This window comes from Pseudophryne corroboree, chromosome 11 (genome assembly GCF_028390025.1).
Source record: "Pseudophryne corroboree isolate aPseCor3 chromosome 11, aPseCor3.hap2, whole genome shotgun sequence".
Lineage (NCBI taxonomy): Eukaryota > Metazoa > Chordata > Amphibia > Anura > Myobatrachidae > Pseudophryne > Pseudophryne corroboree.
This window is the reverse complement of record NC_086454.1, coordinates 112,912,300-112,925,360: the sequence shown is the minus strand read 5'-3', so window position 1 is coordinate 112,925,360 and position 13,061 is coordinate 112,912,300. Positions and strand designations below refer to the sequence as shown.

The 13,061-nt window shown below is 42.4% G+C and overlaps 1 protein-coding gene across 1 annotated transcript in view; it reads right to left on the bottom strand.

Moving 5' to 3' along the window:
- Window positions 1–12,502, bottom strand: part of LOC134968663 (mucin-2-like) — a 34,154-nt gene extending 21,652 nt beyond the window's left edge. Inside the window, exons 1-4 of the mRNA XM_063944185.1 lie at window positions 12,478–12,502; window positions 12,219–12,363; window positions 12,091–12,134; window positions 4,858–5,121 (exon numbers count right to left, since the gene is read on the bottom strand). Coding sequence (XP_063800255.1) covers window positions 4,858–5,121; window positions 12,091–12,134; window positions 12,219–12,363; window positions 12,478–12,502 — 478 coding nt within the window. The remainder of the gene's footprint in view (window positions 1–4,857; window positions 5,122–12,090; window positions 12,135–12,218; window positions 12,364–12,477) is intronic.
- Between the last annotated feature and the right edge of the window lie 559 nt (window positions 12,503–13,061).

Below are 13,061 nucleotides of genomic sequence, written 5' to 3'. Positions count from 1 at the left end.
CTGGCTCCTGAACTCTGATCCCCAAGTCCCCAGAACCTCCTGAAAGGTGGGACTCTCTAGTTTTTTTATCCCATTCAAAGCTAAGAAATCTATTTTAAGGAACTTGAGATATCTGCAGTAAGCTGCCCTCCCACTGGAAAATGATAAATATTAAGCCCACTCCACTATACACTCTCCCCTATGTATTAAACACCCCCTACAACCCTGGAAGTAATGTACAAGGGCTTCTTCATTCAATGCCCCCTTCTACAGTTTAGCCCCATCTGTGCAGTAAAGGAGTAATTAGCATAAATTACTGCTCCAGGTCCTAAATGCTCTATCGGAAGATAGAACACCCCCTACCACCAGCGGGACATCAAAGCTGCCGCTGATAACACCACCCACCGCTACCGCTGGAGGATGGGTAGGGGGCCCAGTGCATTGCTGTGCCCAGGGGTCTACACTGCTGTTAAGGCGGCCCTGATGTTATCGGAGTATCATCGGCATGTTTCAGCAGGTGGCTGCGAAAGTAGCAGTATTTTGAAAAATTTACAAGGGAGGATGCACACCAGGCTGGGGCTGCTTGACGAGCCGATGTTGCAACCAATGTTTTGCATGCACCTTTCGAATCAGCTCCCAAATAACCTGTGCTTAAGCATGGATATCTATAAAACCTGGACATGTATGATCCCTTAAGGACCAAGGGACTAATTCAGATCTGATCGCAGCAGCAAATTTGTTAGCTAATGGGCAAAACCATGGTCACTGCAGGTGGGGCAGATATAACATGTGCAGAGAGAGTTAGATTTGGGTGGGTTATTTTGTTTCTGTGAAGGGTAAATACTGGCTGCTTTATTTTTTGTCTGCAATTTAGATTTCAGTTTGAACACACCCCACCCAAATCTAACTCTCTCTGCACATGTTATATCTGTCCCCCCTGCAGTGCACATGGCGTTGCCCATTAGCTAACAAATTTGCTGCTGCGATCAGATCTGAATTAGGCCCCAAGTTTTGGAATCACTGTCTTAAAATTTTCTGATCTTCAGACAATGATTTAAAAATTGATTGAAGGAAACTGTTTATGAAGGAAGATATATAAGGACAAGGAGCCACTGAATTACTGTAGAAACATAATATTAGGAATAGAGTACCTCCCACTGGACCCTTCTTTTGTTCTTTGTACTCATTATTATTTAGATGTCAGGGAGTTCATGCACCTTCTACAAGGTTGGGTTATTTTATTTAATCTGGTTTGCCCTATTATAATAGTTTATTTGTAATCCATTATATTAGCATTGTGTACAAAATATGCTCTGTTGTGAATTAAATTCTGCATCAGGTCCAGTGAGTACAGCACTGTGCTTTCTAATGCTGGGCATACACTATCAGAAAAAATGCCTATCATCTGAGAAGAGAGATCCGTGCAGCCAAGAATCAGTCCCAACAAATTCAAGTCACATATAACTGGTACAGGTATGTTTCATAAATTAAGTAATTGCTTCTTAAATTTAATGTAAAATTTGGTCTGAATGTTTGATAGTTGGCTGAATCATTGGAAAATTATTAGATGACATTTTAAAACACATATTGAGCGGATAACTACTTAGAATTATTAAATGAATGCCAATGTGCAAAATACATTATAAACTTTTAACATGCTATTGGTTTCTAAAGCTGGGTACACACCTAAATATTTATTTATTTGGAATGAACATCTAATAATTAGAGATGAGCGGGTTCAGTTCCTCGGGATCCGAACCCCCCCGAACTTCACCCATTTTACACGGTTCCGAGGCAGACTCGAATCTTCCCGCCTTGCTCAATTAACCCGAGTGCGCCCGAACGTCATCATCCCGCTGTCAGATTCTCGAGAGATTCGTATTCTATATAAGGAGCCGCGCTTCGCCGCCATTTTCACTCGTGCATTGGAGATGATAGCGAGAGGACATGGCTGCGTTCTCTCAGTTTCTGTGTTCAGTGTGCTGCAAATATCTGTGCTCAGTGTGCTGCAAATATCTGTGCTCAGTGTGCTGAAAATATCTACGTTCTCTGCCTGAAAAACGCTCCATATCTGTGCTGCATTGTAGTATATAGTAGGAGGACAGTGCAGAATGTTGCTGACCACCAGTATATATATAGCAGTACGGTACAGTAGTCCATTGCTCTACCTCTGTGTCATCAAGTATACTATCCATCCATACCTGTGCTGCATTTTAGTTGTGCGCAGTATATAGTAGGAGGACAGTGCAGAATTTTGCTGACCACCAGTATATATATAGCAGTACGGTACAGTAGTCCATTGCTCTACCTTTGCGTCGTCAAGTATACTATCCATCCATACCTGTGCTGCATTTTAGTTGTGCGCAGTATATAGTAGGAGGACAGTGCAGAATTTTGCTGACTACCAGTATATATATAGCAGTATGGTACAGTAGTCCATTGCTCTACCTCTGTGTCGTCAAGTATACTATCCATATGTGTGCTGCATGTGCTGTTTGGGGACTATTTTTTAAATCTGCCATCCTGTCTGACACTGCAGTGCCACTCCTAGATGGGCCGGGTGTTTGTGTTGGCCACTTGGGTCGCTTAGCTTAGCCATCCAGCGACCTTGGTGCACCTCTTTTTTTCTTTGCATCATGTGCTGTTTGGGGACTATTTTTTAAATCTGCCATCCTGTCTGACACTGCAGTGCCACTCCTAGATTGGCCAGGTGTTTGTGTCGGCCACTTGGGTCACTTAGCTTAGTCATACAGCGACCTCGGTGCAAATTTTAGGACTAAAAATAATATCGTGGGGTGTGAGTTGTTCAGAATAGACTGGAAATGAGTGGAAATTATGGTTATTGAGGTTAATAATACTATGGGATCAAAATGACCCCCAAATTCTATGATTTAAGCTGTTTTTGAGGGTTTTTTGTAAAAAAAAACACCCGAATCCAAAACACACCCGAATCCGACAAAACATTTTTAGGGAGGTTTTCCCAAAACGCGTCCGAATCCAAAACACGGCCGCGGAACCGAATTCAAAACCAAAACACAGAACCCGAAAAATTCCGGTGCACATCACTACTAATAATGTATGGGAGCAAATGACAAGCAACCATTTGCTCTCACACACTGGAAAACCACCTGTTTAGTTCACTAAAGCTAAGTACACACTACACACTATATAATTATCTGACAGATAATCTGCCAGATCTAGCTGGTTGGAATGAAAAATCTGGTAATGGCTGAGAGCAAATTACAATCTATCATTTGTTCCCAAACACTGGAAAACGAACAAAACCTGTTGTTCATAAAAATTGGTTAAACACAAATTTAACCAACTTGGATGAACAACTGTGTTTGCCAGTTTTGCAGTGTTTGGGAACAAATGATAGATTGTAATTTGTTCTCATCCATTACCAGATTTTCTTTCCACCCAGCTAGATCTGGCAGATTATCTGTCAAATAATTGTACAGTGTGTACCTAGCTTTAGTATGTCTTGACCAGTAAGGACGAGTCTGTTTCCCAGCACACAGTAATCCTAATGAAGGACTGTCTGACCTTACTATACTTTAGTCATACATACTACAGTATCTATTAATCCAGATAAGGCTACCATACTGTTCCTTGTCTACATTACAAATGAGTTCCACTTGCTAGTGTAAAAACACCATTGCTTATCCAGTGGGTATGACCTAGCATGGTAAAGGAATATGTGACTTCCAATCTAAATTAGGAAACCGGATCCACATTGTTGGAGTTCACTTGCTCTAATCATTGACATGTCAGCTGAGGAGTCTCCTATGTTTTACGTGGAGATCTTGACTGTGACGCACTCTGTGTGAGCAACTTGGTATATTACCATATACATTATAACCCTGTGCTCTTCATGCTTACTAATATATAGACGTTCACACAATGGCTGATTTGGACTCAAAAGAACAAAAAGGATGAAAACCTTTCTATCTACGGTTTTCTTTCATAGCTGTGTCCTCATCCCTACATACTCTACAATACACCATGCTTGGCAAATGGGCATTATGGGCAGATGTTACAGGTGACTATAAGAAAATGACAATCTAAAGACAAGGGTTGGGTACGATATGTCAACTGTCATAATGTCAACATATCAACATACAGTATCATCCTTGGTGGCCCAGCTGTGACTGACCTGCTCCCAATGGCTGCAGTGGCATCTTCTGGGTACCAGCAGTAATGTGACTGAGACTTTCGGGTCAGACCTCCAATCCTATGGTGCTAGGATGAGTATTATTTCTTCCCTTGCCATAACTGTAATCCGCACTTTATTCCCCAACTCTAACTTGCCACCCTCCCGAATAACCAACACCTGCCTCCATAGCCTAACCCTCCCGCCTACAGTTTAATCCTAATGTCGACATTCTGACAATGTGAGCACTTCACCTGTCAACATTCTGAGGCTGTCGACAAATTGCCTGTCAACATTTTGCCAATGTCAACATTGTGGTGTTGCCATTGTGAGTGTTGGCACTGTTAACCTTCTGACTTCATCCCCTAGAGACAATTATATTTTTAAGTAGTGGAAAGGACATTATCAAAACATATAAACAATTCTGGAGAAACATTTTAGCCAATTGTTCGTAAAGGTACTTTATGAGTTTACAATATCTCTTTTTAACAGGGTAAGTAAATTAGTAAATATTGTAAAGGTCAAGGGATTTCAAAACCACATATTTTTGGGCTTGTGGAAACACAAGAAGGCTATCTGCAATTAATGAGGTGGAGGTTCACCCTGTTTTCTCAATATCTAAAGCCTATGTGTTCTCAATTAGAAATTCAGCCATATAACCAGCAGAAAAAAATGTATATGTAAAACTGTGCAAAGACTTTCTAATTAACACCAATGTCACATACCAGGTTTATATGGGCGTCCTTGGAAGTAACAGACACATGTAGTTGTAGTCGGAGCTGTAGAAGAGACTGTGCTACTTGTAGATGATTCTGTTGTTACACTTTGAGTTGTACTGGGTGTCGTCAACGATATACAAGTGTAGTTAGTGATGGAAATTGTACCATTGATTCCACACACAGCAATTAAGCAGTGTCCATTCCCGACATAGCTTGTGTAGATTGTTTGATTGTATGCATATATTACGCCATTGTATTCGCAGTAACAGTCTGCAAAGGGGAAAGATGTTAAGGTGAAAATATATAGCCATACACATACACACACACAAAACATTGTACTTAGTATGACAAAATGTGTTATTCTTGTATAAAGATTTTACTCAAAATTGGAAAGTTGGCCCATTATTGACATTTGCAGAAAGAAAATGATAAATATGCCCAAGCATTAATCACTGATATCAATAGTATCAGTATTGAGCATTTTTAAAAATTTTGTAGGCAGTTGACCAGTATCTTTCTCTGATTACACTAACAGACACACACATATTCCAGCCACTAATACACAAAAATGTCAGATCTGTTTAATTTGACAACTCCAATGAGAGAGAGGCAATTTTTCGCCCGTTTTTTAATTCGACACAATTTGACCGTCGAATTCCGGCAAGTGGGTACCGGAATTCAACATATTCAATAAAAAACGGATTCGACAGTCCCGCTGTCGAAAAATGGCCGATTTGACGGATTTTGATTAGACTTGTAAAAATGTAAAAAAAAAAACGGGAAAACTGTAAAAAACACAAAAAAAAATTGCGTGGGGTCCCCCCTCATAAGCATGACCAGCCTCGGGCACTTTTATACAGCGCCCTGCGGCCGTGGCATTAAATATCCGACTAGTCACCTCTGGCCGGGGTACCCTGGGGGAGTGGGGACCCCTTCAATCAAGGGGTCCCACACCCAGCCACCCAAGGGCCAGGGGTGAAGCCCGAGGCTGTCCCCCCCATCCAAGGGCTGTGGATGGGGGGCTGATAGCCTTGAGTAAAATGATAGAATATTGTTTTTTCCAGAAGAACTACAAGTCCCAGCAAGCCTCCCCCGCAAGCTGGTACTTGGAGAACCACAAGTACCAGCATGCGGGTGGAAAAAACGGGCCCGCTGGTACCTGTAATTCTACTGGAAAAAAATACCCAAATAAAAACAGGAGACACACACCTTGAAAGTAAAAGTTTATTTCATACATGCCGACACATACATACTTACCTATGTTGACCCGCCGACTGCCACGCCCCCCTCGTCACTGAAGAATCCGGGGTACCTGAAAATAAAATTATACTCACCTGATCCAGTGTCCTGTGGTCTTTTATTATAATCCACGTACTTGGCAAAAAAAATAAACGAACACCCGGACCAAACGGACTGAAAGGGGTCCTATGTTTACACATGGGACCCCTTTCCACGAATGCCGGGACCCCACGTGACTCCTGTCACAGAGGGTCCCTTCAGCCAATCAGCGAGCGCAACGTCGTGGCACTCTGCTGATTGGCTATGCGCGTCTGAGCTGTCAGACAGCGCATCGCAAAGCCTTACCATTATATTCAATGGTGGGAACTTTGCGGTCAGCGGTGAGGTCACCCGCGGTCAGCGGCTGACCGCGGGTAACCCCACCGCTGACCGCAAAGTTCCCACCATTGAAACTAATGGAGGGAGCTGTGCGATGCGCTGTCTGCCAGCAGACGCCCATACAGTCAATCAGGAGAGTGCCACGAAGTGGCGCTTCCTGATTGGCTGAAGAGACTTTTCTGTGACAGGAGTCACGGGGGGGTCTCTGCATTCAGGGAAAGGGGTCCCATGTGTAAACATGGGACCCCTATCAGTCCGCCTGGTCCGGGTGTTCATTTTTTTTTTTTTTGACCAAGTACGTGGATTATAATAAAAGACCACAGGACACTGGATCAGGTGAGTATAATTTTATTTTCAGGCACACCGTGGATTCTACTTGGACAAGTGGACAGAGGTCGGCGTGTGAACATAGGTAAGTATGTGTATGTCGACATGTGTGAAATAAAGTTTTACTCTCACGGTGTGCGTGTCCTGTTTTTATTTTGGTATTTTTTTCCCAGTAGAACTACAGGTACCAGCGGACCCGTTTTTCTCCCGCATGCTGGTACTTGTGGTTCTCCAAGTACCAGCTTGCGGGGGAGGCTTGCTGGGACTTGTAGTACTACTGGAAAAAACAATATTCTTTCAATTTTCTCAAGGCTATCAGCCCCCCATCCGCAGCCCTTGGATGGGGGGACAGCCTCGGGCTTCACCCCTGGCCCTTGGGTGGCTGGGGGGGACCCCTTGATTGAAGGGGTCTCCAATCCCCCAGGGTACCCCGGCCAGGGGTGACTAGTTGGATATTTAGTGCCACGGCCGCAGGGCGCTGTATAAAAGTGACCCCCGGCTATGGCATTATCTGTCCAGCTAGTGGAGCCAGATGCTGGTGTAAAAAATACGGGGGACCCCTACGCTTTTTGTCCCCCGTATGTTTTGCACCAGCACCGGGCGCAGAGCCCGGTGCTGGTTTTAAAAATACGGCGGATCCCCTGTCAGTTTTTCCCCCGGATTTTTAGAACCAGGACCGGTTCAAAGAGCCCGAGGCTGGTTATGCTTAGGAGGGGGGACCCCACGCAATTTTTTTTTCTGATTTTTAACATTCCATTTAAAAAAAAAATAATAATAATAATAATAATAATAATATTTTTAAAAATATATAAATAATACTTGTGCCTCCAAAATAGACAAACCAAGTACCTAATCCCTTCTAATATAAATAGATACGCTATTACCAATAAAAAAAACACAAAAAAACCCAATGTTTTTACAAAAAATTATTAGATTCCGCCAGCAAAGTGTGGCGGATTGAAAATGACGAATTTACTGTCTAAAAGCACTGTTGTCGAATTTACAAACTTCAATTGAATATACTTTTGTCGAATTGCCGCATTTGTACGATTGCAGAAATGTCGAATTTGACAAATGTCGAATTTCAAAAAGTCGAATTTGGAAAGTCCGTTTTTTTGACGAAAAGTACTGAATTGCATTGTCGAATTTTTTTGGGGGGTGAAAATGTCCCGTTTTTCGACATTTTCGGGAATTCGACCGCAATTGCATATACCTGGGGGAAATAGACTCTAATGCAGAGGTTCCCAAATGCGGTCCTCAAGGCACCCCAACAATCAAGGATTTAGGTATATCCATGGCTCAGCACAGATGGTTAAATCAAATTGATTGAGGTGCTAATTAAGTCACCTGTGGCCAAGCATGGATACATTTAAAACCTGGATCGTTGTTGTGCCTTGAGGACCGCGTTTGGGAACCTCTGTTTTAAGGTTTGATAATAAGGTAAAAACAACATGTGCAGGGCACGGCATGGAGTAGCAGCTTGTTGCTGTAGCTCCCTGCACGAATCCTGTTAAAATCCTGTTTCCTGGTGCCTATTACTTCCATATTTAGTGTGCGGCTGTGGGAATACTGACTGTGCCCTCCAGTGCCTGCAGTACGACTGTGGAGCCGAATTTCCCGCTGATCTCTGGCTTGTGAGTGGTGAGGCCTTCGGCTGGGACCCTTGAAGCCGAGACCCACTCTGTGCGCTCCGTGCGCCTCCTGCACTTCCGGTCGCGCTGGCTGCTCTGTGCTCCGGTGGCTGCTGACTCCTTTGTGCTCCGGTGGCTGTTGACTCCGGTCCCGTGAGACAGACTGCGTCTGGGAGCGGTGCTGGAGCTGCAGCCTGCCTGAGGTTGCTGTTCCTGTAGCTGCGTGGTCCTGCGAGCGGCCGCCATTTTCTCTCCCCTGCCGGGACTCCTGTCTGTCACCGTCCCCTCCGGCTGCCGCCATTTTTGGATGAGTCCTGCGTGCTGAGTCCCGGAGCTCTTGTTACAGCCTCAGAGATCTGTCTGCTGGCCTGCACTCTCTGGATGAGCTGAGCTCCTGTGTGTATAGCTCTGCTTCCTTTCTACCAGTGGATCTTCCTCCTGTGCATATATTGCTTCTTCCCTCTGAAGCCATGTTTAATCCTGCTAATACTTCTGGACATTCGGTCTCAATCATCCTGAAGGCTATCGCAGAATCCGAGCAAAGGGTTTTTGATATGTTTGCAGTAGAGACTGTTGCAGTGACTGATTCTCCTGTGGGGTCCACCTGCCTGCCGGTGCTGCTGCTCTCGGAACCTTTGGGTGAGCTTATATCTGTAATGCCTGCCGCTCCACTACAGTCGATGCTTAATGCTGGAGGTTCCTCCGAGGAACGCATTGTGAACAAAATGGGGGAGTTGCAGATTCTTCCTGCGCATATTCACCGTTATTTGCAGTGGGTGATGGCGCGTGGGATGTCGGTGACTGCCTCCGTCTCATCGTTGGTGACTGTATGGACCTCCATTGCAATTTTCTTTGAGGCTCCACAGTGTGACCTCCTTGATAATGGGGGAGAACGGTATTGTATCACTTTGCAGTTAGTTGTGGTGTTTGGGAGAGGGATGGTTCTCCATTCTACATTTAACGTGGAACTGTGGCCTATCCTCTTATCTATCTGGCTAATGCTGTGCAGGATGGTTTCTGGCTCCACTACTTTCCTGACTACTGTTCGTGTACCGCTGAGTGACTTGATTCCAGAGTGGGCTTATCCACCGGACTGATTTCCTTTCTTTCCAAGTCTGTATGACACCTCACTGGTTACCGGGTCCTTTGCTGTGTTCTATTTTATTGTTGATACTGTCTCAAATACTATGTTCTATCCTGCTTTTTGTATGTCTTACCATTGCTATAATTTCGTCATTTGATGATTCCAAGATGTTTTATTTGACCATCGCTTATTTAAGGGTTACATATCCATGTACACTGTTGTATCTCTGTAGGGTGCTACCAGCACTATTCCTTATATTTCCGGGTCACTTATCATATCTCCATATTTGTATATTCATTTTTTTTAATTCTCCTATGAGGGAGACCTACTCTATTTAATGTTCGGCCATATTTCTTTTTTTTTTACTTGCCCCAGTCACTCATTTTTTTATTTATCCTGGTATTAGGGAAGAGAGGGAGGGGGGTGTTAGACAGTTAGGTCACGTAGTTTAATGGGGGTGGGGGGGTTTGGGGATCCAGGTATACCTAGGTTGGGGTTAGGCTATACAGGGTGGGGGGTTCTGAGGTGGTTTGTTTTGGGGTTTTTTGTTTTTGTTCTGTATTACAGGGATTTTTGTTTTATTTCCTTGTGTGGTAGATGTCTTAGGATTTTAATTATTTTTTTTATCTGTTTTCTGTATACTTATGCAGGTGTTTTATTTATAGGCTGCAGTGCCAATACTTCTGTATTTTTCTATGCCTCATGGGTCAGTCCTTTTTATTTTATCATTTTATCCTCGATGTGTGAGCTCACATGGCGCCTGTGGGTTCTTATTGCTTATTGCTATATTGTGGGGCGTATTGTATATCCTGTCCTCTTAGACGTGTACTGTAATTGTACTCTGTGTCTACTGCCTGACCGTACTTCTGATTGCATCCTGCATGCTTTACTATAACTGCTGTTACTGTTTGTTTTATCTGTATACTTTTTTTTTTTATATATATAATTTTTTTGGGGGGAGGGGATGTTCATTTAAAACTTTCAATAAAAAGTATGCAATTTAAAAAAAAACAACAACATGTGCAGCCTACTTGTGGCCAACATAAGTGCTTGCAAATGCTACAGACCTGGTAAACACAGTTCTTATGCTGATAATTGTTTACCAATGAGTTTAATGAAATAGTGGACTGTTCTACCATATGCACAAAGCCGTACATATTCTTGCATTGGCATAAAGTAGTATATCTGGTTGCTATGGCTGTGTGCAGTTCTGGGCATTTTGCGTGTGACCCATAATCACAGCAACCACCTGCCAACTTGCTGCATAGTGAAGATCTCCAATGGCACTTTTGCATCTATGCTCACTCACAGACTTTTCTTCCATTGGACCACACACTGCTGACTGTACTATCTTGAATGGTTATGCACCTCTCTCTCTGCCCCTCAGGGTAGGTTCAGGTCTGTGTGTGTGGGGGGGTGGCAGAGAGGGGTCACATTTGGGGCATTATTTTAATTGAGGCATTGGGAGATTATCAGATTGCCCTGAGCTCCGCAAGGTCTAGAATCAGCCCTGTCACCAATTTAGGATTTTTAAATATTGTTTCTTTTCAAATGTAACATGCCACCACATGTTGGATAGGCCCACAATTCAGGACAGGGGAGGGGGGCACCAAAACATACCCTTGCTCCGGGCGCCATGGCACCTAGCTACACCTCTGTACTCCACAAGGATGTGTCTTGAGTCCCTTTTTATTTTCACTTTTCACGTATGATTGTGCCTCTTTGTCTCAATCAAATTTAATTGTAAAATTTGCCGATGATACGACAGTTGTGGGGCTTATATTGGATGGAGATAAGACTACTGTATGTACCGAGAACAGAAGGATAGGTTGGTCAGTTTGTCAGAGATAAATAGCCTATTGCTAAATCAAAAAAAGACAAAATAAATTATTATTGACTTTAGAAAAACAAATAGATCTAACCTGATGTCATTATCTATTGCTAATTTGGAGGTCAAAAGGGTAAATGTTTTAAATTACTGGACACTATTATTGCTGTTGATTTGACCTAGAGTTCTAACATTTTATCTATGGTTAAGAAGGCGCAACAGCGTGTGTATTTTTTGAGGAAATTGAAGGCAGCTAACCTGTCTAAGAAACATTTATTGAATTTTTATTGTTGTGTAATTGAAAGTATTTTAACTTATTCTATTTCTGATTGGTATGGTAATTGTACCATAGTGGATCGTAGGCTGTTTGAACGGGTGATCAGGACAGCAGGGAAAATTACTGGCACCGAATTGTCTACAGTAGAGGAGGTATGTATTAAGTAAAGTATAAGGAAAGGAAATAGCATCTTAAAGGATTGTGAACATCCATACTACAGTCTGTTTGCTCGAAAAGGCATTTCTGCTGCATTTAATCCAGAACCTCACGGTTCAGAAACAGGTTTTTTTCCATCGGTTATAGTAAGGATGAACCTAATTGGGGAGTTGTAATACCTATTCTGTTTCTGACTGATATGCATATGTGGTTGCTTTGGAGGAAATGTCATTGTTCTGTACAAAATTTTTATTGTTTGATCAATTACAAATAAAGTATTTATCTTATGTTATCTTATTATATTTACATTGAAACTTACCATTAACATTATAACTGCAATTAATTCCGCCTGTTGTGCATTCACTGAAAAATAAAAATAATTACTTAAGTCATGTAGCTTCACAAACCATGTTACATTTTTAAAAATGAAAATGCAAACTTTCATACCAAGTTTCACAATTGTTACAAGATATAACTTTGTCTCCTGGTTTATAATATTTTCCCATGTGATCATAGCAACCACATACAGCTACACACTCCATGTTAACTTCCTCTAAATAGGGCTTGTCACTTGGGCAGGAAGGATAGCAACCTAGGAAAGAGCACAGAAAATAAATAACCTTCGTCTTTTAGTGGCTTAACCCAATATTCACAATAATTGTAAACAAAGTTAAAGGAAACTTTAGGCAGATTTTCGAAGAAATACATGGGGAATGTCTAGTGTATTCCATATTTCTAAAACAACAACAACAACAACAACAACAACAACATGTGCTTGGTTTCAACCAGACAAAGGTTTGCTGGTCAGTATATTCTACCCCTTTTCACCCCCTTAGGAGTCGAAAAATCCTTGTTACGTGGGTGGTAGCAAATAACTGTCACAGTTTCCAGACCACCCAGCAGGTGACATGTTCCAGGTCACCCAGCAGATGCACACAGAGAGTTCACCAATTGTCACAGTGGTGAGGCATTGTAAATGGCAGGAGTACATTCTGCCACATAATTCTGAAATGAAACAACCAATAACAACCCCAATATAAATCTGCAAATCTTCAGACCAATAGCTTTAATTTGATATATGATGTGCCCTGCTCAGACAACGGTATCATAGAAATAAGTCACTCATAAAAGTTGTCCTTCAGTTAATAACATATAAATAATTGTAGTAGTAATAATAATAATAATAATAACAACAACAACTAGTTGATGCACCCGGTTTCAACTGGGCAAAGGTTTGTGACAAAGGGAAATGACTTGTTCAGGACAAGATAGAGAGGGAATAGGAGAGAG